General features: G+C 37.8%; 2 protein-coding genes across 8 annotated transcripts in view; both read left to right on the top strand.

Annotated features, from left to right (window-relative positions):
- The window catches only part of LOC120485639 (glutamate receptor ionotropic, kainate 5), a 119,139-nt gene extending 111,264 nt beyond the window's left edge, over window positions 1–7,875 (top strand). For 6 of the 7 annotated variants that reach the window (XM_089122521.1, XM_039681461.2, XM_039681463.2 and 3 more), the window contains 3 exons: window positions 2,133–2,261; window positions 3,638–3,816; window positions 5,461–7,875. In XM_089122521.1, the coding sequence (XP_088978647.1) occupies window positions 2,133–2,261; window positions 3,638–3,816; window positions 5,461–6,057 (905 nt within the window). In that variant the 3' untranslated portion in view covers window positions 6,058–7,875. The remainder of the gene's footprint in view (window positions 1–2,132; window positions 2,262–3,637; window positions 3,817–5,460) is intronic. The other variant, XM_089122522.1, reaches the window with a different exon arrangement.
- A 5,472-nt stretch (window positions 7,876–13,347) lies between these two features.
- Window positions 13,348–26,322, top strand: LOC120485654 (cell adhesion molecule CEACAM5). The gene is made up of 10 exons (XM_039681498.2): window positions 13,348–13,487; window positions 13,670–13,726; window positions 14,176–14,460; window positions 15,056–15,337; window positions 16,152–16,409; window positions 19,498–19,776; window positions 20,477–20,731; window positions 21,376–21,496; window positions 25,730–25,775; window positions 26,285–26,322. The coding sequence occupies exons 1-9, from the start codon at window positions 13,439–13,441 to the stop codon at window positions 25,746–25,748; spliced, it is 1,605 nt and encodes a 534-aa protein (XP_039537432.2). The 5' UTR covers window positions 13,348–13,438; the 3' UTR covers window positions 25,749–25,775; window positions 26,285–26,322.
- Window positions 26,323–26,585: the final 263 nt, after the last annotated feature.

Below are 26,585 nucleotides of genomic sequence, written 5' to 3'. Positions count from 1 at the left end.
ATATTTTAAGAAAATGTATTATTCATATATAACATTTATATATATAATAAATATTTACATGGATGCATGTATTTATGAAAACAGTTATATGACTGATAGACAAGAACGGTTTGACCTAAAAATATCAAAATTGAAACTACTGCAGAAACAAAGACACCTACATATTGGATGCCCTTGAGGTAAGCTAAAACATACCAAAAATTAATTTCAAAGTGAACTATCCCTTTAATGTATTTATATGTTTGTGGTAAATATTCAGGTTCAAAAGTGATGTTCAATCAGGTCGTTTTGATAATGAAACCACAAATATTTAAACTTCTCTGAATATTTCAGTGTCAGAAGATGAAAAACAATTTTTCATAACCTGAGATAACAAGAATGTCATTAAAATCCAAGCAATGCAATATGTGGTTGGTGAGCTTTCAAACCTCTGCTGTTTGAAATACCAGAATTATTCTCTTGATAATAAATATAGGAAGGCCATTTTGAAACTATTTTATAAGATATAAAACAATAATGTTAGATACTTGGAAAAACCTGCCTCTACCTACAATCTTGTAAAACTCCAAAAACGTACTTATACATACAATTAATTTAAGGTTTAGGGAAGGGTTGGTACATTCATTTTAAAATGCGATAAGCAATAAGCGCCACTCATATTCTGTTTAATTTCCTGCTGCAATACGTGTAACAAACCACGTAATAAAACATTGCTAGATTCACTTTTATCTGTTTCTGATAAAACAATGCACTTTTAGCCCCACTCACTTGACGTTTCACTTAGTTTGAAAAATATTGTGAAACGTGCAAGGAGCAACGTAATTTGTATCATTAACTATTAATTTGTAGAAATATATTTTTCTAATATATTTAGAAAAATATGGTTTGCATATTGTGGTGCAAAAACATGCTCCTGCATGATACTTGGCTTTCACAGCCTTTGAATGAATAATAAAATGGCATCCGGTGGCAGCTGAGCTGATCTATTCCAGTGCAGATCTGCAGTGTCTCATTTACATTAACATCTATTAATTTGATGAACACATCCTTTCACGTCACATTGTTATTAGCGGGACATGATTAGCTGTGATACAGTAATGTCTAATGAAGGATGACGTTATTCTAACAAGTCAAATAATTTGGAATTAACCTATCATAACATTAATTTTCATTCTGACACACTAGCTAATGTAACTCATTTGCACAACATCAGTTGACTTAAGATATTCAGAGTGATGTCTTAGCAGTTAGCTTATGTGTTTTGGCACGTTGAACCTTAGTGCTAATGAGGCCAACACCAGTTTGGGTCATTTCCTATCACTGTCCCTGTCAGTAGAACTGTATAAAAGGCCAACAATTGTTTACTGTGTAGCATTGCTGGTCTTAAAGGGATACTCCACTTTTTTTGGAAATAGGCTCATTTTACAACTCCCCCAGAGTTAAATAGTTGAGTTTTACCGTTTTCGAATCCATTCAGTCGATTTTTCTCATATTTACAAGAATATCAGTAACCAGACAGTTTCTGGTCTCATTGACTTCCATAGTATATTTTCTTTCCAACTATGGAAGTCAATGAGACCAGAAACTCTCTGGTTACTGATATTTTTCTAAATATCAGAAAATCGTCTGAAAGGATTCAAAAACGGTAAAACTCAACTGTTTAACTCTGGGGGAGTGGTAAAATGAGCCTATTTCCAAAAAAAGTGGAGTATTCCTTTAACATGCTTGTTGCATTGCTAGCCTTAGCCTGTGTTCACTTCTCAGCCCGTTCTCATCCCAAGGCGTCATATACTGACGCTTTTGCCAGTACGTAGACACCCAACACACATGGCACCCTTTAGCGTCAATATGAGACGAGATATATATGACCCAGAAGGCGCCTCCTAGTGGTCTAACCCTAACCCTACCCCAGACCTAAACCTACCATAACCGAACCGTGTTATATTGAAGCTAAAGGGTGCCATGTGCGTTGGATGTATACGCATTGGCAAAAGCATCAGTATATGATCCCTTGGGATGAGAATGCGTTAGAAAGTTTCCCAGCATTGCCAAGGTTTTACAGTAGATGGTTGTCAGCTGGTATCTCTGAGAGTAACTAGCTAAACTAGCTAATTTCACTCTCTCTCTTGCAGGTTCACCATTCAGAGATGAGATCACGTTAGGTGTGCTGCAGCTCCAAGAAAACAACAGATTAGAAATCCTAAAGCGTCGTTGGTGGGATGGGGGAAAGTGTCTTAAAGAAGAAGACCATCGAGCCAAAGGTGAGCACTGTTATTATACTCATTAGCACTTCACCGTAATGTACTGTTCTGTTGCTTTACGTCTTGATGCCGACTTTAATAGGGTCTGGTACAACCTTGGATGTTTATAATCTCAAGTACGTATGAATTTATTGAGCTATTCTCACAAAATGTTTTATCCTTTTAACCTACGAAAAGAGATTTAATTATATCATATATTATGTCTAAGAATACCAATAGATGTGTTTTTGGATCAGGGCTGGATAGATAGACAAATTTCTATATATATATATATATATATAAAGTTCATTTTTTTTTTCTAAGTTGGTGAGTGTGGTCTCAAATAAGTGTAAAAAGGGAGTTTTATAAATATTGATATAAATTATGGAAATGTATTGTTCAAATGAGGGTGAAAAAGGTACTTTGCCTTCCCAAGTATATATATTGCTCTTCAACAAACACCTGTTTGTGTTCAATGAAAATTATATATACTTTTGCTCAAATCACCCAAACATGTCGTTCTCTATATTGTTGTAATATTGGATATAGGATGTACTTCATCCATCGGTTTCAAATGACAGATGCTTCACAGTTCTGCCAAGTCTGTGACTGTTTATTTATGTGGTCTGGTGATATTTGCATTGTGTGTGTTGTAGACTCACACTGGCCCTGGGGGAATGGAGGGAATATGGTAGCTATTAGTTGCGAAAGGCATGTACACGTGTGTGCCTATGAGTGTAATTCCTCTAGAGTGGTTTGCATTCGCAAAGCTTGTATTTTTACCAGATAGTGACATTTACAGTCTCTCAAGGTTATTTACAGATCTACAAGAAAATGTCAAATAATATGAGTTCAAAATAATATGAATCTGGTACTTTCTGGTCTGTTCCTGTTTATTCTAAACTGTTTTTGCTTCAAGATTAAACTTGTAATGGTCACCCTACACAGAACAAACATTGATTATTCAAAAATTAAACAATGACTTTTATTTCTAATATTATATAATTAAGAAGATATTTCTCCTCTTCTTATACTCCCAATGGCTCCTGGCTCATTTTAGGCTCATATATTTTTTTTCTCTAGGTGTCATAATGCAGTATATTCTTCCTAATATCATAAAAAAACATAAATCTCAAAACATCAGAATACAGATGTTACTTCCGTTGCTCAAATGAAACTTGAGTAATGCAAAAGGACCACTGCATTGTTTTGTTTTTTTACCAATTCATTAAAACAAATTCGTTCAGTCTTGATAACTCCGCTGATAACTCTTAGGAATGCCGCCCACACCCACCTACATCTCAGAAATGTAGATTAATAGGATCCTAATCAGATAAACAGTGTGTTTGTAAAGGACAATTCTGTGTGTTGCTCACATTGCCATGTTTTTCCTCCAGGTCTAGGTATGGAGAATATCGGCGGGATATTCGTGGTGCTGATTTGTGGGCTCATAATAGCTGTTTTTGTAGCCATTATGGAGTTTGTGTGGTCCACGCGCCGGTCAGCCGAGACAGATGAGGTACGCCCCCACTCCCGTACTGGGTACTGCCCTGCCCGAAACCACAGACATGCACGAGTAGGTCACAACGCCAACCAGTCACGCCGTCTGTGTTCGCAATGTTACTGTTTTATAGCTTTCTATTTAGCGTTGCTCAAAGGGTGAGCGTAGTGCTAGCAGAACAAGGTCATTGGTTCGATTCCCAGAATATGCATCTTTAAAAAGTATATACCTTGGATAAAAGCATATGCCAGATTCATGTATATAAATATAGGGACAGGTTGCTTGAGTATGAATGAATGCTACTGTAGACCATTTTAGCATGTTCATTTAATTCAAATTTTTAGAAGAAAATGCTTGCCCAGCATAATAGTGAATCACAGCCTTTGAGTTTCACAATATTTGAAAACATATTATATTCATTTCATTTTAGACTAATGGGAAAGTAAAGACATGGTTGTTCTTGCTCTGAAAACTTTACTTTGCATACATCATTCAATGCAGGATATTTCTGTCGCAGGTCAAGTGGCAAAGCATGTCACTAGTAACGCCAAGGTCATAGGTTATGTTTCCCTATTAGCACATTTACTGACATCATATCTAAAATGCATTTTCGTCGCTTTCAATAAAATCATCTTCCAAATGCATATATTTAAATTTGTGGGATTTTTTTTTTTTTTTACATTTTATTTATTAGTCCACCTGTTGGAGAACCCCCTAACTCGGTGGTTCTTAACCAGGGGCCTACTATGATGCCTCAGGAAATTTCCAAACGCGCCTCAAATGACTTAAAATGATTAAAAAAAAAAAAAAAAAAAAAACGGCATTAGAAAAAAATGGGGCTTTCGAATAATGTTGTGGACAATGGGAGGATTGGTTTGAGGTTGAGAACGACTGCCCTAATTCCTGGTTAGCCCGATTTTGGCACGATCCATTTGACGTAGGGTGTCGTGGGGATTTGTAAACGACAAAGATTCGATCGTATCATCTCGTTTAGTGTGTCATAGTGGGCGACAACCTACAACGCGTCTGCGATGCTTCATGACATCATGACAAAAAGACTAGCATGTTTAATTTTTTTAACGGCCGTCCACAACGGTTCCGTCACATGTACTGTATGAGGTTGACCAATAGGAGCACAGAAGCTTTTCCGTACACAACTTTCAAAAATGGCGAAACGAAAGAGAGAAGATGGTGCTAACGTTAAAACTAAAAGTAAAAATATATAAGAAAACAATATTTTACCTCAAGTTCTCTTCGGAGGATTGACCGCCCACACTGTCCTCTTCGAGCAATTCAGGAACGTGTCCATTATCGGGTTTTCTCTCATTTTGTACTTTTTTCTGAACACAGGACAGCCAATACAACACTCACCGCGTCATCCATTGTTTGTTTACGTTCGTTTCCTAGTTTCGCCTTCTCGATGACATCACGCTCGCCATTAAAAACGGCATGCGATGACTGGTCAGGAAGCAACGTGTAGTCTGACGTCTCTTGTCAACGACACGACAAGATTTTAGGAGTCAAAATCGCGTAATCTGACACAGCGACTATCGTAACAGACGAAAAAATTGTGAACCAGGCATGACTCTCACTACGAGATGTAGTAATAGTGATTCCCACTTTAGGTAAATGAGAAAATTGTTCTTTTTTCATTTTACTCCTGTCCCGTCATTTTACATTTCCTTCCTGACTCTCTTTTCACTCTTCCTCCTCACTAAGGTGTCAGTATGTCAGGAAATGATGACCGAATTCAGGAACGTCATCTCCTGTAAAAAGAACTCTCGTTCGCGGCGGCGGCGGCCCCTCTCGTCCCAGGGTGTTCTTCGGCACCCAGCACGTCTCCCTTTAGGAGTTCCCCGGCCCGTACGCCTTGTGCGGGAGATGCGTCTTAGCAACGGCAAGCTCTACAGTGGGACGGGGCCGTTAACCGGTGCTGCAGCGGGACCAGGACCCGGTGGGGGTGCCGCGGAAATGGGCCCGGGGCCTCAGCGACTGCTGGAGGACCCTCTCAGCGCCAGTGTCCCGAGCAGCACACCGGCTCTGCTCCCCACAGCGGCGCCCCGCGGCTGCACACACGTACGGGTGTGCCAGGAGTGCCGGCGGATCCAGAGCCTTCGCTCCACGTCCTCTTGTTCGCGCATCTCGCCACTGGCCTCCGCCACGTCATCTCTCCCGCGTTTGCCGCCGCCACCGCCCACCTCCAATACAAACACCGACAGTGAGAGTAGCCCACGCAGGGCCAAACCCACACCCCCTCCGAGACCAATCCCGCCCACTAAAACCCCCTCCACTGATCTCCTCTGCAAGCAGGACTGAGGCCGCCCTTTCATCTGGACAGTAAATTAATGTAAATGAGTGCTGGAGGACAGATGGAATGACTCTGTCCACATCTCCAGTCAAAGTGACCTCTGGGATACTGCAAATAAAGGCAATTTTTTGGATGCAAAATTACATTAATGGACACTGAGAGTGAGAGATGATTCAGCCAACCGCTTCCTGTCCAAGTGTTTGGTTTAACGCCACGTCATTCAGTGGAGGTTTGGCACGCTGTTGAGACTACATAATGCATATCCCGTGGAAGTATGCTATGCAACATGTCATAAAGGGAAACACGGAAGGAAACTATAAGGACGACTATCAGTTTCGCGTTGAAGTACGAATCTTCTCCATGATTTGTGTACTCCTGTGAGAGGACGATGGAGTCTGTTCCTAAAATGTGTGCACGTTGAACTGAACGGACTTTGGTGCAATTCTTTTCTTTCTTTCCTTAACCAAGGGGGAAGGGTTACAATTAATTTTTAATCCTGGATGTCACTTGGTTGTTTTCCTTTCCAGCTTTTTCTTTGGTTTCGTTCTTTTAAAATACCTGTTTTTCCCCTCTTGTTAATTACCCTGAGGACAAAGTATATAGATTTTTTAGGGGAAGTTTTATGGTTCTTCAACCTCTAAGATTACTCACCTGGTTTCAATCTCTTATCTTCTGTTTTATTTAATTAAAACACCAGCTGTTAAAGGTTAAAATCAACATGAAACGGAATTTAAAAAAGTTTACTAGGATATTCAAGAATGAAAATGTAGAGTGGGACTTGATTTATTCATCAGGAATTGATCGGATCGCGCAAAGTGAGCGTTCCAGACCTGAATGTCAGTGGAATGTCAAGGTCGAGTTCATCCTTGAGACCATCGCAGCAAATCCCGGTCTTTTCAAATCTATTATAATTTAATATGTTTGCCATAACTTTTATTGTATTAACATAACCCAGGATTCATTTACTGTGTTGGCAAGATTTTAGAAAGGCTGCATTATTGTACCTAATAAAGTAGTCTACAATAATGCCAATTTGACTATTAGTTAACATTAACTAATAGCATGCACAGATGCTGTCAGCCAATCAGGAAAGTCTTTTTAGAAGTGGGAAAGTTACATTTTTATGAAACGTTATAGTATTCAAGCACTCCCCCCCCCCCCCCCCCCTTTGGAGTAACGTGCACTGGTGAATCGTTCACAATAAGACCAAGAATTAGTTTTGATTTTATGTAGATTTTAACAAGCTGTCCATCAATATTTGCAACTCGTAAGTACACAGAGAAATACTTCTCATCCCCGGAAAACAAGACGAGACAAAACCCCCTTTGTGAACCTGAAGGGGTATTTATCTGATTATGTGAGAGGACAATTAATGATGTTTTTCATTATATAACTAAATGAGCCTCTGTCATGAATGGTTTGTTGAAGTGCACTAGAAGTTGCTGTCTGGGTGCTTGTGAGATGCCAATATCCATTTATATCCAAAGTGTAAACATAGCAGCCCTGTTTAGAATCTGCAGCGTTCTAGCGTTCGTGTGTGCGCGCGCGCGTGCGTCAAAGAGAGATGGAAATGTAATCGTCATTTTTTAATTCAAAGCTGATTCTTTTTTTATTTCTCATTCATTTTCAAAGATTTCTATACCAGTGCTTGACGAATCACACCCACAATTAAGAAAATGAGGCAAATGATTCAGATTATATTGTTATTAATATTCCAATAAAACTGTGGGGTTATGTAGGAGGGCTGTGTTACCCTCTTTCGTTAAATATATAGACACATGTTTTGAATAAAACAGAGTGATTGAAACTGTGACTTTTTCCCTTGATGGATGTTTCTTGTAATTTGGTCATTTAGAAAAAAATCTTTAACACTATATTATTTATCATGCGTGGAATACTTTAAAGTCCCCTAGTGGTTAAAATCAAGCTTTTAATGTTTTTTTATATGGCTATGTGGTGTTTTTAATATGCTTTAAGACAAATTATGTTCAAATTCATAAGTCAACACCATTGCAGAGTATTTTCAGAGTATTTTCTCTTCAAAACTGCAATGAACGAAAGACCGTCTCAAAAACGCGGTTTGAAATTGCTGGCGTTTCTGATGTCGCAAACTACCTTGTAACCAATCACGTCAACGTGTGGTCGTCAATGAGTGGATCGCTGAGCTGGTGTGAGTGAGTGGAGGCGGGACTAATTTGCATATTCTTAGAAGCGCCAATGAGGCAAGGGTGTAGAGTTACATTCATGCCCTACCTCTAGATCAAAATAAGAATTGGTATTGCCCTTAGTCTCAAGTGAACTTGCAAAACTACGGGGAAGGGGTAAGACAGAGAATTGGGATTTAGCCTAAATCCTCACACTGACTCCTAACTGGGTATGACACAATAAGTTAATTAGTTCTGCTATTAATGCTTTGAACTTAATAAATCAGAGCGATAAACAAAAGTACATTGTATCGGCCATTTGGTTTCTATGCGTTTAATAAAGAAGGCTGCTGTATTATTGTTATAATTCAATTAATGATTTAACTATGTTCATAAAAACAACCACTCTCTCCTCTCAGATGATCCCTTTCCACCAACCACCATACTTTCACACCACACAACCAATCCCTGTCCAGTCCTGGTGTATGGCCCCGCCCATAGTGAAATCTCATTGGTCCAAAATCCCACTCCAAATATCCATATAACGTAACTTCTTCTTCACAACATTGAATCCTTTGTAAGATAGATCTAAACATTTAATATTTAATTACAAAGTATTATAGTAGATGTAGATGTTTTAATAGTGCTTGGTTTTTAAAAAAAAAAAACTCTCTTAAAGGGATACTCCACCGATGAATATGTATATAAAATGGGTCATTTATGTAGAAAAAATGTGAAATTATTTTTGAAATTGGAGCTTTCTAGACTGAGAAAAGCCATGTGGATGAAAGACAACAACTCCCAGAATGCACTTGCTTCGCTGCCCTAGGAAGCCACACCTACCGGTAACAGAGCGCAGTAGTTAAACAACAAGTCTAAGCTACTAGTGAGTCTCCATGACGAGTCTGCCCGAAAATGTGTTTCGAGATCGCCCAAAATGTCCGGGATTCGGCTTTTGCGCTCTACAGTCGCCATTCATCATGTTTACTGTGGTGAGCGGGACGAGTGACGGCCGCGGGAGAACAACGCAAGGCCGGTGACGTAATTACAATGTGCGACACCTGTGAGACGCACCGGTCTCGTATCTCTCACGGAGGAGCGGGAATTTTCTTAGCAATGTTAAAACGCGCATCAACCGATCACTCGTTTAGCGTTCATGTAAACACTACTTTCAGATTCACCAATCAGAATGTATTCAGTTAGATTGAATCATAAGGTATGCACGTAAACAATGAATGGCGACTCCAGAAAGCAAAAGCTGAATCCCGGACATCGACGGCCGGACAAAAAAGGATGGTAACATCTTCTACTCAGCTTTCTCCACAGAACAAGAGCCTGCTAGCTTAGCTTCCAAAAAAAAGATGGCTGACACCATTGTGTTCATTCTGTGAGTGAGATGCTCCCTCTATGGGCGGGTTGAGGACATGCGGGACAGACCCTACTACTGACTGTAGTCTTTAGCCTCTGGCCAAAAAATCCTCCAATGAGGCAAAATGGCGATTTTTGCGTCATCGGACGATTTTTTTCCATACAAAAAATACATAAATCTCTCATCTCAGGGGTATATGAGGGTGGAAAGCATGGTAATTCGAAAATACCGCAGGTTTTCTAGTGATACAAAGCTTAATAAATCCTGAAGTATCCCTTTAAAAGACGTGAAAAGACGAGCCTCGTGCCCCTGGTAGTTGCTAATGAGGTTTTTAATTTTTTTTAACATGCCGTGAAAGCAGCTTAAACATCAGACATTTTCTGATTGCCCATGTTTGTGTCATGCAGGGCTCCATTTTCACTTTCATTGTGATTCACAAATTACTTGCATCACGCCTGGTTAGGGCACACTTGTTGCATCACTGTGATCGAAGGTATCCATTATGGTAACAATTAAATGTTTATGCATTCTTAGAAGAACAGGCACATGAAAGTCAAGGTGAGTCACACTACACTACACTTCACACGTTATTTAACCAAATATATACACATGCCAGATGTCACCAACCTGTTCAACCTGTTCAGATGTCCACAGGAAAGATGATATTAAAGCATTTCCACATATTTTAAAGGATACTTGACATTTGGCTGCCCTTATGAATTACATAAGGGCAGCCAAGGGGATATGATAAGATGACTAAACGGAGCAGATGTCCTGATTTGGGCTTTTATATGCAACTGAGAGAGAAAGGTTGAAATAATTGTTCAAAACTGCCTTCCAGTGGTAGACAGAAGCATTGCCCCGCTGATAATGCTTTCATTGAGATGTTCTCAGGCTAATGCAGCGCTCCTACGTGATGTTCTGGATGTCTCAGTTCAGATGAGGACTGCTAAATGAGAGGACATGGGAAGGAGCACAGGCTGTGAGTTCAAGTGAAATGAGCAATGCTGACTTAAAGAAAAATACAAAAAACAAAATGAGTCTATTTTTAAAAATGTCTTCTAGTCCTCATGGAAGAGACAGAAAAGTATTTAGAGAGATGCTGAGCATGCTTTTAAAAATGCGTCATGCCCCTAATGAGATCCCTAACATTTCCATCAAGGGGATTTTAAATGAAAATTTGGTCACACTTAGGGTCAAGTTCTCACTATTAACTACGACTTTTGCCTCAATAAACTCCTAATTACTGCTTATCAATAGTAAATTGTTAAGCTTAGGGATGTAGAATATGGTTATACAGAATAATGCATTATAGGGATAGTTCACTTTGAAATTAATTTTTGATATGTTTTAGCTTACCTCAAGGGCATCCAAGATGTAGGTGTCTTTGCTTCCGCAGTATTTTCATTTTTGATATTTTTAGGTCAAACCGTTGGTGTCTGTCAGTCATATAATGGAGGTCTATGGGGTCCACCTCAAAGAGCATGCACAGAGAAGTCCAAATTAAACATGATTCAATGACTCATAAATGTAAGTTTTCATTGATGGCCTAAGACTAGAACGAGCGGTTTGTGTGAGAAAACGAACAGTTTTTATATAGATTTTACCACAGCCACGTTCAAGTAATCTGAGGGCGCGGGCGCTTTGTGGCTCGGAATAATGATCCTGAATAAAAAGCGAAATCAAAACTGATTCTTGAGACCTGGACGAAACATTTCTCATAAATTGTCCCAAAATGATGCCTATGCATACTATCCCTCTTCAAATGATAGTAAAATGAATTAAAATAAATAATATAGACAATTTTCAGCTGGACAAGAATTTTACCACAGACAAAATGATCCACTACTGACAGCTTCCAACTGTAACACATCTCAAAATATGTATTATTAACTTGATTTGTTTTACCCTGAAGGGTAAAAAATGTCTAATTTGGTGCCATGTACTAGGTAGGAAAACATGTGACGGCAAGTCAATTCTCTCAGATCCCATATGCAACACCCTTGGGCAGCTATTAGCTGGGGGTATACATAAATCAGAAAGTGGTAGAAAAATGTGTTATCTTAAAGTAATTGTTTTCAGTGAAGCGTACACTTGAGCAGACCAACTGCCAGCAGTGTTGTTCCACTGTCATCCAGCTCTCCAGGGGAATGTTGTAAGAAGCATGAACACCTGTAAACCTTTATAGATGATCATGTATTTCACAGGAATCTGTCTCTGTAAGGTGTTCTTGCAGAAGTACTACCGTGTCCTTTGACTGCATGAGGAAGAACCACAGCATATGGCAGGTGGGCAGACACTAAATTCACAGAGAAACCCTCAAATGTTCCTACTCAAAGACTAAAAAAATGTTTAAAATGCTAGTTTACCCATTAATGAAAATTCTGTCGTCATTTGCACCCTCAAGTTGTTCCAAACCTGTAAGAGTTTCTTTCTTATCTGTTGAACACAAAAGAAGATAATTTGAAGAATGTTTGTAACCAAATAGTTGATGGACCCCATTTACTTCCATTTTTTCCCCAGGTTGAAGTAATAGGGCCCATTAAGGTTACTGACATTCGGTCACACTTTAGATTTGGGTCCTATTCTCACTATTATCTACTACTGTATTGTCTCAATAATCTTCCAATTACTGTTTATTAATTGTATGTGGTATAGTTGTTAAAATTGGATTAGGGATAGAATAGGCAGAATAAGGCATTAATATGTATTTTATAAGTAGGCTACTAATAAACTATCCTTGTAATATGCATGCTATAAGCAACTAGTCAGTAGCCTAGTGAGAATTGGACCCTAAAGTAAAGTTTTGCCTGACATTTCTAAAAATTTCGTTTGTGTTCAGCAGAAGAAAGAAATTCTTACAGGTTTGGAACAACGTGTGGGTGAGTATAGGACTAAATGACAAAGTTTTTAATCGTGGGTGAAGTCCCAAAGCTTGGAGAGCATGTTCAAAGAGACCACTTTCTCTCACGATGCTAAGTAAGAGAGAATATAAATACACTGATCAAAGAGATCTACAGAAACCACTATATTTGTTAAACTGCCTACCTATTGCAAATTGCTAACTCTATTCCATATGGCCGATGTTTTTTTGTTTTTTTGTTTGTTTGTTTGTTTGTTAGTAACGCACATGCGCAAGCATGAAATGTCTTATTTTGACGCTAGGCGTCAGTAGAAGCTAGAAGTAGGCTACATCCTCAGCCTCTCTCTCTCTCTCTCTCTCTCTCTCTCAATTCAATTCAATTCAATTCAAATTGCTTTATTGGCATGACTGTACATATTACAATATTGCCAAAGCTTGTAACACATAGTATAGAAGCTTTGTAACACAAGCTTTGTAACACAAAAAAAAGCTTTGTAACTTTGTAACACATACAAGCTTTGTAACACAAAGCTTGTAACACATCTCTCTCTCTCTTCTCTCTCTCTCTCTCTCTCTCTCTCTCTCTCTCTCTCTCTCTCTCTCTCAAACTTCAATTTTAATATAACAGCCAAAAACGTGCCTTTGTATTGGAGAAGTAACATGCTCCGAAACTTACTGTACCTCAACATTACCATCATTTAATAGTAAATAAAACAATTTATATAAACAATATGTTTACGTAAATAGTCTAATTGTTATGAAGTATTTTATGCCCAGAGGCAACATGCTGCGTGTTGTTAAGAAATAAAAATGTCCTTGAAATGAGGGAGGGTATAAGTTTCAGTCGTATAGGTATGACATCAGAAGAGAGTATAACTTACAGGTTGAACGGGGCGTGTTTTCAGATAAAATGGTTGGGTGTGTCCGCGTGAATTTTCTCAAGTTTTTTCTTACAGAGAAGTCACATCGTCTCACATTCCTCTCTGTCTCTCCAGGGACTCGCATCTTTCCATATGGATTTCTATAACTTTAGGGTTCCTTTGCTCATCTTGGCAGCTCTCGGTAAGTTAAAAAATTAAAGACAAACGTTTTATTTATTTATTTGTATTTCAAAATGTAAAATTGCGAATGTAATTCTCTCATGTTAAGTCTTACTTTAAAGAAGTATCCTACGCCGGGACATAATGTGTAGGTTAACCCTTTATTTCACCTGTGTCCTGACTTAAATATCGTTCCTCTTGTAGGAGGATGCTGTTCCCAAAACAGTCCGCTTCTGAACGACAAAACTAATGGCGTTGTAGGTGAGTCTGTCTGTGTGTGTGTGTGTGTGTGTGTGTGTACTGCGATATCATATACCTTACCCCTGTTAATGCCTACATATGTTTTCGATAAAATGTAACATATCTAGGTAGTGTAAGTGTCTGAAGAGCTTAAATGTTATCACAGTTTGGTAAATTATAAGTTTTCCATTTTTATTGTTTCTAAAACGTTATTAATTTAAAAAAAAATGTCTGCCAAATCAAAGTCAGTGGCATAACTAAGCCATTTTGTTGTCACTTGACAAACATGTTGTGTATTTACAGGTATTCTTGGTGCAATGATAGATGCTTGCACCATCATCCTTTAATTAAATCAAATGTCTTTAACTCTGAATATTTGTTATTTTGGTATGAAACCATGAATGAAATGTTTAGATACATGTCTAAAAATGTAATTTAAACTAGAATTTCTCTTCATCACTTTGAACCAGGTAAAAACGTAACCTTCCGAACAACAATCACCTCAAGATTGGATTTTATGACCATATCATGGAGTTTCAGCAAGGATCAAAAGATTTCATCAATTATCACACACGCACCAATGAGTAACAACACAAGAATCGATCAGAATTACGCCAGCAGAATCAGCTATAATGCGACAACATGCGAGATTCAGCTCAGATCGCTGACGAAGGACGATGAAGGGGAATATACGCTCCAAATAATCACTTCTGATTTAACCCAACTGACAGGACAGGTTTATCTTACGGTTCTTGGTAAGTATTGAATATCAACTGCAATCTTCAGGTATTTAAAGAAACATTTAATAACTGGTAGTGAAGACAAGTGGTTGAATATCTTACTAGAAGGTTGAATAGTTGTAGGTAAGTCCTGCACAAGTATGTTAAAAGCATTACTGAATACTTAAAATTAACTTTAGCAATTTTTAAAGACCATTGCCAACAACGTTGCACTGAATAACACAAAAAAACTGTTAATCCCACAAACAATCAGTGATTAATAGGGTGGATAATATGGAGTTTGCATTGGGTTTTATAGAAATACACAACCTTTGTGAATAGTGAGTCATTTTGAGTCAACTTTTGATTGTAATATGACTAACTTTTAAAGACATTCATCTAGTGACTGGAAATCAAGATTTAGATGTTAAAATGTATGTTGTCAAATCTCAGGGTTGGTTATCTAAAAGTTGTTGGTTGGCTCTCCCAAGAAGCAAGTCAGGACCTGTTACAGTACTATTATGCCTTGAGCAAGACACTTAACCCCAGGTTTCTTGAAGGTTTCATTACTTTGGAAACTCTAAGCAAGAGCAAAAGATGTTTCTAAATGGTTGTCTTCTCTTCTCTCCAGAGCCTGTAACTGACGTCAAGATTTCGTCCAATCTCCCTGAAGCTGTAGAGTACAACAGCACCGTGGTTCTGAACTGCTCTGCCAAAGGCTCCTTTACTTACAAATGGTTCAATAATTCGGTCCCTTTGGTGGTGGATGGCACGCACATGAAGCTGAACCCAACCGGCAATGAGCTAACTATTACCGAAGTTCGCCGTACTGATCTAAAAGGACCCATCATCTGCATAGCAAAGAATGCATTGGAGTCAGGGGAGAGCGCTCCCTTCAATCTCACTGTGAGCTGTACGTACCTGATCACACCCACACATGCATAGTCTGACACATAAATACACTTTACCTTAAAGGAACAGTTCACCCAAAAATGTCATGATTTACTCACCCTCACAATATTCCAAACCCATATGATGTATTTTAAAACCCACTTTATGCGGTAAAGACCCGGCCATGACTGCTATTGTGTAAGTTCAGAAGTTTATTGTTCAGAAACTTTAAAAATTCTTAAAACATTTATTTTAATAGTGTCAATTTTTTTTTTTTTTGGGGGGGGGGGGGGGGGCTGAACTGTTCTATTTAGACAGTATGATGGAATTGTGTTTTTAACACAAACATTCACACATTTTTGCACATACAATTACTCTCACTAAAGCAGCAAAACCAACAGCCGTACTGCATCTACTGAAGATAAGTTTAGATAAGTTTACTGCAGTCTTTGTATCTGCAGATGGTGTGCACTAGAAAGCACACAGATCTGAAGAGACTTTCTAGTTTAGACAGGTTCTGGTGCAGGTGTTGGGAAAAATGCAGGATGAGATTAGATAATATATAGTTGTGAATGAATGAGCCAGTGACCAGGAGGACGATGGTAAATGTCTTTAAAATAGTGTTTTTTAAAAACCTTTTTTAAAACCTTTGCGAGTGCATGGTTTGGCACTGCAGCCCACTCTCTATCATCACTTTTTTCAATTATTTTGGAAATGGAATGGGAGGTTTTAAGACTTTAATCTTAAGTGTATCAAAAATCCTAAAAGCATAGCTGCCTTTATAGCTCTTTACTCGACCTTCTTTTCATCATCTCCTTTTGTCCTTGTGTGTCTAGATGGCCCTGAGAAAATGAAGCAGACTCCAACTGATCCATTCCTTAAGAAAGGCTCTAACTTAACCCTCACATGCTCTGCCGATTCTGACCCTCCCGCTCAGCTCAAGTGGATGTTTAATGGGAAAGATCTGCTTCAGCAGGCCGACATCACCATCAGCAATTTAGACGAAAGTCACAGTGGCAACTATAGCTGTGTTGCCAACAACGTGAAGACCAACCGCAACGTTGTCTCACCTGTTGCCATGGTGACTGTTCTGGGTAAGTCAAAAGCCTAAAGACACCTAATATACGACACGTACCGATGCTTTGAAGTTCCATCAAGTGTATGTTGTATTTCTAGCGCTGCTAATATTACAGCAGTTTTAATATATTCAAAAACATATGTATCCGTATCCGTTGAAAAGCGAAGACATCCGTTGAAATCTGTTGATTAGCAGTGGAGCAGCACAGAGATAGACATGCTTTGCCATGGTGACTTCATTGCCAAGAAGAGCGATAAGGATTAAAAAAAATGTTTTGCTCTCGAAGAAAAGGAGCAAATACCTTTGCCTTGAAGGACAATGGAAAGAAAACTGAAAAGAGTCTTGATTTCTGTGTTAAAAGTTGAAGGATTAGTTTCTTCAGAACTGACATCATTTACTCGCCCTCATGTTTATTCCAAACTCGTATAACTACATTTCTTCCATGGAACACAAATAGGTGAATTGCTGCTGGTTGCACTTTTCCAATGAAATCACAATGAGTGGGAACTGAGACTTTCAAACTTCAGAAAGGGCATACAAGTGTCATAAGACTCATTCGGTGTATTCCAAGTCTTCTGAAATGAATGATAGCTTTAAGGGAGAATCAGATATAAATGTATGCTGTTATCTCTCCTAAGTGCGTTCAATAGACAATTTCAATGAATCAATTGATCTGATTCACAAAACCAATTTGTTTTAATCACTAAATCAGTGAATGATATTTACATATCAGTCTTCTATTATATGGCTTCAGAAGACTTAGAATATAATATTAGTAAAGCTTGAAATCTTTTGTCCCCATTAATTGCAACTGCATGGAAAAGAACAGCCGTTTTTTTACTTTTACATATTCATTTAGCTGACGCTTTTATCCAAAGCGACTTACGATTGCTATATATGTCAGAGGTCGCACGCCTCTGGAGCAACTAGGGATTAAAGGAGTAGTTCACTTTTAAAAAGACTTTTGCTGATAATTTACTCACCCCCATGTCATCCAAGATATCCATGTCATTCTTTCTTCAGTCGAAAAGAAATTAAGGTTTTTGATTAAAACATTCCAGGATTTTTCTCCATATAATGGACTTCAGTGGGAACCAAACGGTTCAAGGTCCTAAAGACAGTTTCAGTGCAAATCAGGGCTTTAAACGATTCCAGACGATGAATAAGGGTCTTATCAAGCAAAACGATCGCTAATTTAATAAATAAATAACAAAGTTTAAGATTTATAAGCTCAAATGGTCGCCTTGCTCTGTTCTGTGATGCGCGTTCGTGACTCTCCTATTTGAACTTGTTTATCAAAATGTTTGTCATTTGGTTCATTCAACAAACTAAATGAACGAGTTGACTCTGGAAAAGATTCGTTCATTTGATGAGAGTCACGAACGGGCATCACAGAACAGAGCAAGGCGACCATTTGAGCTTATAAAACTTAAACGTTGTTTTTTTTTTTTTAAATGTGCGATCGTTTCGCTTGATAAGACCCTTATTCATCGCCTGGAATCATTTAAAGCCCTTTGCAGTTTGTACTGAAGCTGTCTTTTGGACCTTGAACCATTTGGTTCCCAATGAAGTCCATTATATGGAGAAAAATCCTGGAATGTTTTCATCAAAAACCTTAATTTCTTTTCGACTGAAGAAGAATGACATGGATATCTTGGATGACATGGGGGTGAGTAAATTATCAGCAAAAGCTTTTTTAAAAGTGAACTACTCCTTTAAGTGTCTTGCTCAGGGACACATTGGTGTCTCACAGTGGATTCGAACCCGGGTCTCTCACACCAAAGGCACGTGTCTTATCCAATGCGTCATCACCACCCACAAACCACCGCGTTTTTCGTTTGTTTTTTACACTAAAGGCATCCCATTAATTTTACATTGCCACTGCTGTATGTCTGTCTGCTGCCTTTATTCAAAATGGCTTCCTAACTCACAAGTGCTTTTAAAAGATGAACCTGTTCCTCTGCTTTACTAGGAGTCTCGGTTCATGTTAGTGGGTAGAAGTTTCAGGCATGTTCTGCTTTCTTTGACTGAGGGCAGGCTGATTGTACACGGCTTACATGTCTTCCCCTGAGGTGTTTCCATGTGTGTGAAACTAGCACACTAAAGAAAGCAGAATACAAACTGTCTGACGTCACATAGGTTTTGGGGTAGGCACCACTTGGCTAAGGTTTCAGTCGCAGAATACCGACTTCTGCTTGGAGGCTGGTCTTAAAGGTGTAACTGTAATGCATTTTTTGTCATTCATTTTGAATAAGATTTAAATTCTGAACGGTTCATGTAAAAAAGCTCAAACAGCTTTAATGAGATGAATGCGAGATGCGTTCCTCAAAGTTTACTCGAGATGAATTGAGAGAGTGCATTTGCAGATGTTACATGCGTCTTTCTTAGCCGAAACTAAAAACACTGGCGTGAGGAGGAAAACAAACTGTGTTGTCAGGTATTTGGTGAATGCAATGAGTCTGATTCAGACTGGTGCATTCCACAGTAATGATGTCTGCACAAACAAGAGAAGAAAAAGGAATGGTCAAAGTGCTGTGGTGAATGAAGTTGGTGTGAGAGATTATCTTATATGGTTAGATTGACATATTATCTGGTCCACTTTGCAGCTTTTTTCTAGCCAAGAATCGCCCTTTTAGACGGTAAACTACTGTCCGACCAATCACAAATCAGATTGATCTGTACCATTTACACTACCTATTAAAAGTTTGGGGTCAGTTTTCTTTTTCTTTTTTTAAAAACTTTCTATTCATCAAAGAATTCTGAAAAAAGTATCAGTTTACACAAAATTATATTATTATTGTGTTTTCAGCATTGATTATAGGTAGAAACATTTCTTGAGCACCAAATCAGCATATTTAAATTATTTCTGAAGGATCACTAATGATGCTGAAAATTCAGCTTTGCATCACAGGAATTAATTACATTTATAAAAAAAAGTCAAAAGTCAAAGTCAAATTAAGGCAGTCTTGGTGAGACTTATTTCAACACATAAAGAAATCTTACTAAATGTTTTCAACGTTGTTCTCACCTTATAATTGATATTATGTCTGTCATTGGGGTCCATATTCTGATGATTTGTCTTCTCTTTTGCTGTGTTCTTGTAGAGGGCTTATCCGGGACAAAAATCTCCAGCTCCGCATCACTTCTCATCGCTGGCAACAGCACAGTCAACCTCACCTGCTCGGCAGCCGCTGGGAAAGCTGAAACCGTGGAATGGCTGAAGGACGGCAAACCTCTGACTCCTGGTGACCGTGTCGCCCTTTCAGGCGACAAGAAATCTCTGACGATTGTTCGAGTTGTTAAAGAGGACATGGGCGAGTACAAGTGCCTACTGAAGAACAAAGTGAACCAAGATGAAGCCAGCTATAAGATGGTGATCAACTGTAAGTGTCCAAGAGAGGATAGTTTCATTGAAATACTGTCTATGTGGTCAGTAAATATATTCTTACATAAATTAAGTGAACTTGGGGACCAGTAAAAAACACTGGGCGTTCAGCACCTCGTTACGCTCATGGCGTTTAAAACATGGCATCTTCTGTGGCATTGCTGTGAAAAGCCCCTTTTTAAACCCAAGAATGCGTAAAAAGGGGTCAAAATTACCAAATTATTAAAATTTTATATGCATATATTTATGTAATTAATGTAATTAATATTTAGTTTTATATTCCCAGTTTCACAGACAAAACTCCCTGACTAAAAGGCATCTTAAAATATGTCAGAGCCATTATTTTGTCTCAAGATGCACTAGTAATGTTTATAAAAGTTACTTAAATGTCCGAATTGAACTTTTAATTTAAGCCTGGTCTATGAATCTTTTATATTCTTTTTCCATTACTTCATCTCCTTGATAAAACAATCCACCTGTTATATACATTGTTGAAAATCAAACATGACACGCGTGTCATTTCTACTCTGGACACGGTGATTTGTGTATCACTTCTCTGTTGTTGTCATGTCTAAACATTAGCCTATCTTGTTTGCAAATGGTGGTGTTCTGCTTGAATTGTTACCGACAGTTTGTTTGCTTTACTCTAATGTAAATGTAACCCGCCTAACTGAGCCAATTTGTCCGATATCTCTCAGACGGTCCAGAGAACGTGATGATGAAAGGAAAGAATGCGGTGAAGTTCGAAGAGGCTACAGTGATTTCCTGCTCTGCGGAGTCTGTTCCTCCCAGTATTTATGCATGGAAACTCAACGATACAGTGATGAACTTTACTCGGCCAAACTATGCGATTGAGAAGGCCAAAGCTACGGACAGTGGCACGTACACCTGCGAGGCACTCAACCCAATCACGGGAATAAGGGAAAAAACTACGCACAAACTCGCAGTGACAGGTAAACGAGCCTCAGCATTTTGTTATTCAAGTATTTATTCCCGTTTTCACCTCACATATAGGCCATTATGCCAATTAATGCTAATTTTGGGTTGTAATTTACAATGCAAGATGATTATTTTAAAATAATAAGTTAATATTCATATTTCAAATTAGGTTGTATTATATTGTAATAATTTAATTATATTGTTATATATAACATGATCTATATTGTATAATATTATACAAGTAATATTTATTCAATCTTTTGCAATTTTGACGTTACTGGCATTCTGCCATTTAGAATTAGACTCGTATACCAGTCAGGCTGATTATTCGGCTGACCTTTATCTATTTTATAACTTATAATGTGCCAGATTAACAGAATTATTAAAACGGTTATATTATTATTTCAGTGCCAAATCTATGAAATGTTGAACTGTTTTATTTGTAGCAAATATCAAGTACAATTTCAAATTCATATTTAAAAAATTCAAATAATTCCAATAACTTTGTATTCAATCAATTTGCTGCTAAATTGTTGTCTCTCTCTCTTTCTCTCTCTCTCTCTCTCTCTCTCTCTCTCTCTCTCTCTCTCTCTCTCTATATCTATATATATATATATATATATTTATGTTACGCTAAACACCTCATCATGTTTTGCAGAGGTCGGTACAGTAGACGAGGGCCTATCTGGAGGAGCCATTGCTGGAATTGTAATTGCTGTGCTTCTGGCTGTGATCATCATCGGTTGCATTATAAAATGCAACAGAAAATCCGGCACAGAGTGAGTCTAAAATTCATTCCTCTCCCCTCTTGTCACATTCAGGAAATTGAGTATCTGAAACATGCATGGATAATGTGTTTGTTAGCTGCAAAGGTTTAAAGCAATTGTTTTTGTCCTTTGAATATGGGTGTGATCTGGCCAGTAATGTTTTGGGCTCAGTTAAAAGAGTTAGTTCACCCAAAAATGAAAATTTGCTCACCCTCAAGTTGTTCCAAACCTGTATGAGTTTCTTTCTTCTGCTGAACACAAAAGAAGTACTTTTGAAGAAGATGGGTAATCAAACAGTTGCTAGGCAAAAAAAAGGGGTCCATCAAATGTTTGTTTACCTACATTCTTCAAAAGTTTTTCTTTTGTGTTCAGCTGAAGAAAGAAACTCATACAGGTTTGGAACAACTTGAGGGTGAAGAAATGATGACAGAATTTAAATTTTTGGGTGAACTATCCTTTAACATAATAATCCAAAAATAACCCACAAAAGTCACATGTAAAGAGTAGCAAGTTTACAATGCATGTAAACTGGCCTAGAGTTTGGAGTTAGCATGTTGCTAAGCTAACGATGTCATGTCCCAGACAGCAAACTGACATTGAATCAACGTGGAAACGACGTCTCTCATGACATTGAAACAACGTTGATTTGCTCATCGAATTAACGTTGAACCAACGTCAGACGCGGCATTCTTCAAAGCTAAATGAAATCGAAAATTGGTTTGCTTTCATAACGTTGAAACAACGCGTTGATTTCAAGTTGATTTTCCGTTAGTTTTGAAAGAATGACGCATCTGACGTTGGTTCAACGTTAATTCGATGAGCAAAACAATGTCAGATCAACGTTGTTTCAATGTCATATTTCCACGTTGATTCAATGTCAGTTTGCTATCTGGGGTCATACTCTAGCATGAAACCATAGCAAATAAATTAAATAATCGAATTTCATTTGTATGTAATCCTTTAACATAATAGTCCAAAAATCTACTACAAAAGTCACATGTGAAGAGTAGCAAGTTTACATGTAGCAAGGTTAGCATGTTGCTAAGCTAACGATGTCACAGTCTAGCATGAAACCATAGCAAATAAATTAAATAATCGAATTTTATTAGGGTATAATATATAAATATAGCTTTTAAAAATAATTTTGAATGGGAATCAACATTTCTCAACTATTTTTTCAGTATCCTCATAAACCTAATCATTAGGTAATGACAGTTCTTGATTGCACAATGCAAATAACTTCACCAACTTAGCATTTTGACCTCACAGGAAATGGGGGTGGTTTTAGTAACATGAGGCGTGACATGATGACTATGTCAATCAGTAGACCTTCAGTCAACCCAAGTGTGTTGTAAGACTTGACTGTCAGAGAGGATATGATGCGCTCTGTCAATTCCCGATTCCTGTCCATTCACTGTGATTTGCCAAAGGGGCACTTTAACATAAAAGGAATTCATTTTTCGTTCTTTTGTAACCTCAGTTCAGTCTTTTATAGAGTGATGTTAGTGTGGTGGTGAGACATCACTTAAAATGTGGCAATATTGTTCAGTCTTATCCATGGAATGAAAATTAAAGCTTAGTTTAGCACTTGTATTTGATAATGTAATCACAAACGTCAGTTAAACCTTTTAATTTTTTTTTAATAACAATTCTCTTATGCTCACCAATACCACATTTATTTGATCAAAATACTGTTAAAACAGTGATATTGTGAAATATTGTTACAATTTAAAATATTTTAAAATATGTGCAACATTTTTTTAAAAGGAAGTCTTTTGTAATATATAAATTGTTTTTACATTTTTTTACAAAAAATCTTACTGAACCGAAACCTTTGAATGGTAGTGCATGTTGTTAAAGTAGTATGAAAAATAAAATTTAAATGCAATTATTTATTTTTTTTACTCATTCCACTCATTCCAAAAAATATTCCATATCTGAAAGTTCTAATAATTTTGAACAATCTTCATATTCAGAATGTTTGGAATAATGTTGGGCTAAATAATGTAATAATCATCATTTTTGGGTTAACTGTTCCATTATGGACCATTTTCTATCTCTTCTCTTCTCTTCTTCCATTTTACCGCCAAATTCTCAAAGGAGTGAGTGTTTGCCAAGCCTGTAATCTTTCACTGAATGCAGACAACAACATGAAATTCTACTTCATGAAAAGAGATTGATAAACTAGAGGGCAGAGTTTTTTTTTTTTTTTTTAATTTATTTTGGAAAACATTTGACATTGATTTAATCAGATAGATGATACTACACAGAAAGTGTCTTGTTTAGACAAAAATCTGATAGCTAAACGAAGTAAAAAAAAAAGCTTCAAGGCTGATAATTTCATTGAAGGCCTAAATGTTCCTAGCTAAATGGATTTTGATAACACATATATCATATGAAAAGGACAAGAAATACTGGAAATGCAAAACAAAGCTTTGAGGGATATGATATGCAAATGCAAACGCAACTGATAGGTTTAACAGAGATGTTTATTTGATAAGAAGCTACCACACACTCACAGAAATACAAACACACACACACTGCATGCAAACATACCAGGTATAGGTGTTATTTAACCCCCATACATTGGAATTATTTCTGCCAATTCTACGTTACCTTCAAATGTTTGAAATTCAAAGTTTGTGTAAAGAGTCTTACTTGCAAAACGGATCAGATCTAAAACTGAAAGTAGTAACTTAAATGTTCCACCTGTGACTAATGCATCCTGGGAGGGAGTGAAGCCTGACTCTGCTCCATTTGTTTTCAGATGTCGGTCATAGATAACGTTCCACCTTAGTTCATTTCCTCTTAGACCACCTGGAAATGTTGTCTTTATTAGATATTTTCATTAATAGGTAATTTTGTGTGATAATAGAGACAGTTCACACATTTGTAAAGAACATCTCTTTCTTTTCCTCACCATTAGTTTTCCTTTCACCCTGTCAATCTCTATTAATGTTTATTTTCTGTTCAGGTAAATGAAATTGATGATGAAATGACATAATTACCTACATTTATCCAGTGTATAATTATTGTTTAATCCGAATCTCTCTTGAAGCTCGATGAAAGAATCAGAAAGAGAATTAAAAGGAGATAATTTTGGAATATAGTTGGAATGTTAGTCATGTCCACACATGTCTGCCTCTGTCTCACTTCTTCCCCTCGTGAATATTTCTGCTGCAGTTTCAGCCTTGCACAACCGTCTGACTGTTGCTTGCTAATTTTGCTCAGTCGTGCATGTCAATGAAGTCTCTCAAACGCCATGAGCGTTTGACCTATTTGTCATAGCGTGAATTGTTGAGATTTTTTTTTTGGTCTCTGGAACAGAAATATATGGTTCATCGTATAATTACATCACCAGAGAAGATAATGTTAAAGGGATAGTTCACTTTGAAATAAATTTTTGGTGTGTTTTAGCTTACCTCAAGGGCATCCAAGATGTTGGTGTCTTTGTTTTCCGCAGTAGTTTCAATTTTGTTATTTTTAGGTTATTTTTTGTTATATAATGCAGGTCTATGGTCACCACCTCAAAGAGCATGCACAGAGAAGTCCAAATTAAACATGATTTAATGACTCGTAAATGTAAGTACACATTGATGGCCTAAGACACGAAACGAGCGGTTTGTGTGAGAAAACGAACAATATTTATATCATTTTTACCTCTTGTAACCACAGCCACGTCCAAGTGATCTGAGGGCGCGGGCGCTTTGTGGCTGTTAAAAACGATATAAAAACCGCTCGTTTCGTGTCTTAGACCATCAATGTGTACTTACATTTACGAGTCATTAAATCATGTTTAAGTTGGACTTCTCTGTCCATGCTCTTTGAGGTGGTGACCATAGACCTCCATTATATGACTGACAGACAAGAACGGTTTGACCTAAAAATATCAAAATTGAAACTACTGTAGAAACAAAGACACCTACATCTTGGATTCCCTTCAGGTAAGCTAAAACATATCAAAAAATTATTTCAAAGTGAACTATCCGTTAAATTTGTTTGTAACGAACATATCTTTAATTCTTGTGCAACCACCTATGTAAGCGAATAACATTGGTACCAGACTGTGATATACAGTATCTTTATGCTTCTTGGCATAAAGTAGTGAGTAAAGTCAAGTCATTGAGAGTCATTGTTTCCATGTTTACCGATTCTGACTACACCCCATTCTTACCTCATCATGTGATGTAATTATATCCTTCTATTAATGATTCATTCCCCCCCCCCCCCCCCCTTTTGTTTTAGTATTCCATCTCCATATTAAAGCAAGACCTGGCAGTAAGGTGACCCGGTAAGTCTTCCTCCAGTGGTGCATAGCATCTTTTGTTTTCCGTGCAGCAGGCTAACGTTATTTACTTGGCTATTATTCTTTGCATTGACTTCAGGCTATTGACACTAGCGTTTCTCTAACCTGCATGATACGTCCGAGCTGACTTTCAAAAAGCCTCCTTATCACATTTCAGTGTCTGTTTTGGCAGCATGCGTTGATTGTCTTGCTTCACTCTGCACACTTGCGCTAAGATATGCTTGACTTTTTCTTGAAAAGAAAGGAGGGACATGCTTCAATCTGAAGAACTAACAAAGGAGTGGCTGTTGCAAGAAAACTAGTTTTCCTGTCTGTTTGCTGGGTGTGGGAAGCTTTCTGCAATGGGAGCCTGTTTGACTCCCTGCGTCATGTTATTTTAATGGCAAATGCTGAATATTAAGCGTTTGAATGCCATCGGTGTGCTGAACGTATTCTCAGTTTGTTTGCCCTCTCATTACGTTGATAACCAGAAATCATGTACATCTCTTCCCCAGACTTGACTTCAAGACCAACCCTTCAGCCATTTGTCTTTTTTAATCTGCAAAAGCTCTCAAGGCAACTGGAAAAACTGCCCTCACAACTGACTTACACCTGCAGGTTTGGCCTTTTCAGGAGCTCAACGTGTTTTAAAATGTCCATTGTTTTTTTTTTATATCCTTTTACCCTGTGCAAACGTACCCCAGTCTTAAAGACACGATAGAGGACGGCGGTTAAACAGCGAGACTGTTTACCTTTATCTGCATCGCTTCCTTCCCTTGGCTGAAGTGGACAGCTTCCTTTGTTCCTCAAGAAACA

Source organism: Pimephales promelas, chromosome 18 (genome assembly GCF_988280905.1).
Source record: "Pimephales promelas chromosome 18, fPimPro1.hap1.1, whole genome shotgun sequence".
In the NCBI taxonomy this organism is placed as follows: domain Eukaryota; kingdom Metazoa; phylum Chordata; class Actinopteri; order Cypriniformes; family Leuciscidae; genus Pimephales; species Pimephales promelas.
Note: the sequence above shows the minus strand (reverse complement) of the source record. Positions and strands in the feature narration are given on the sequence as shown.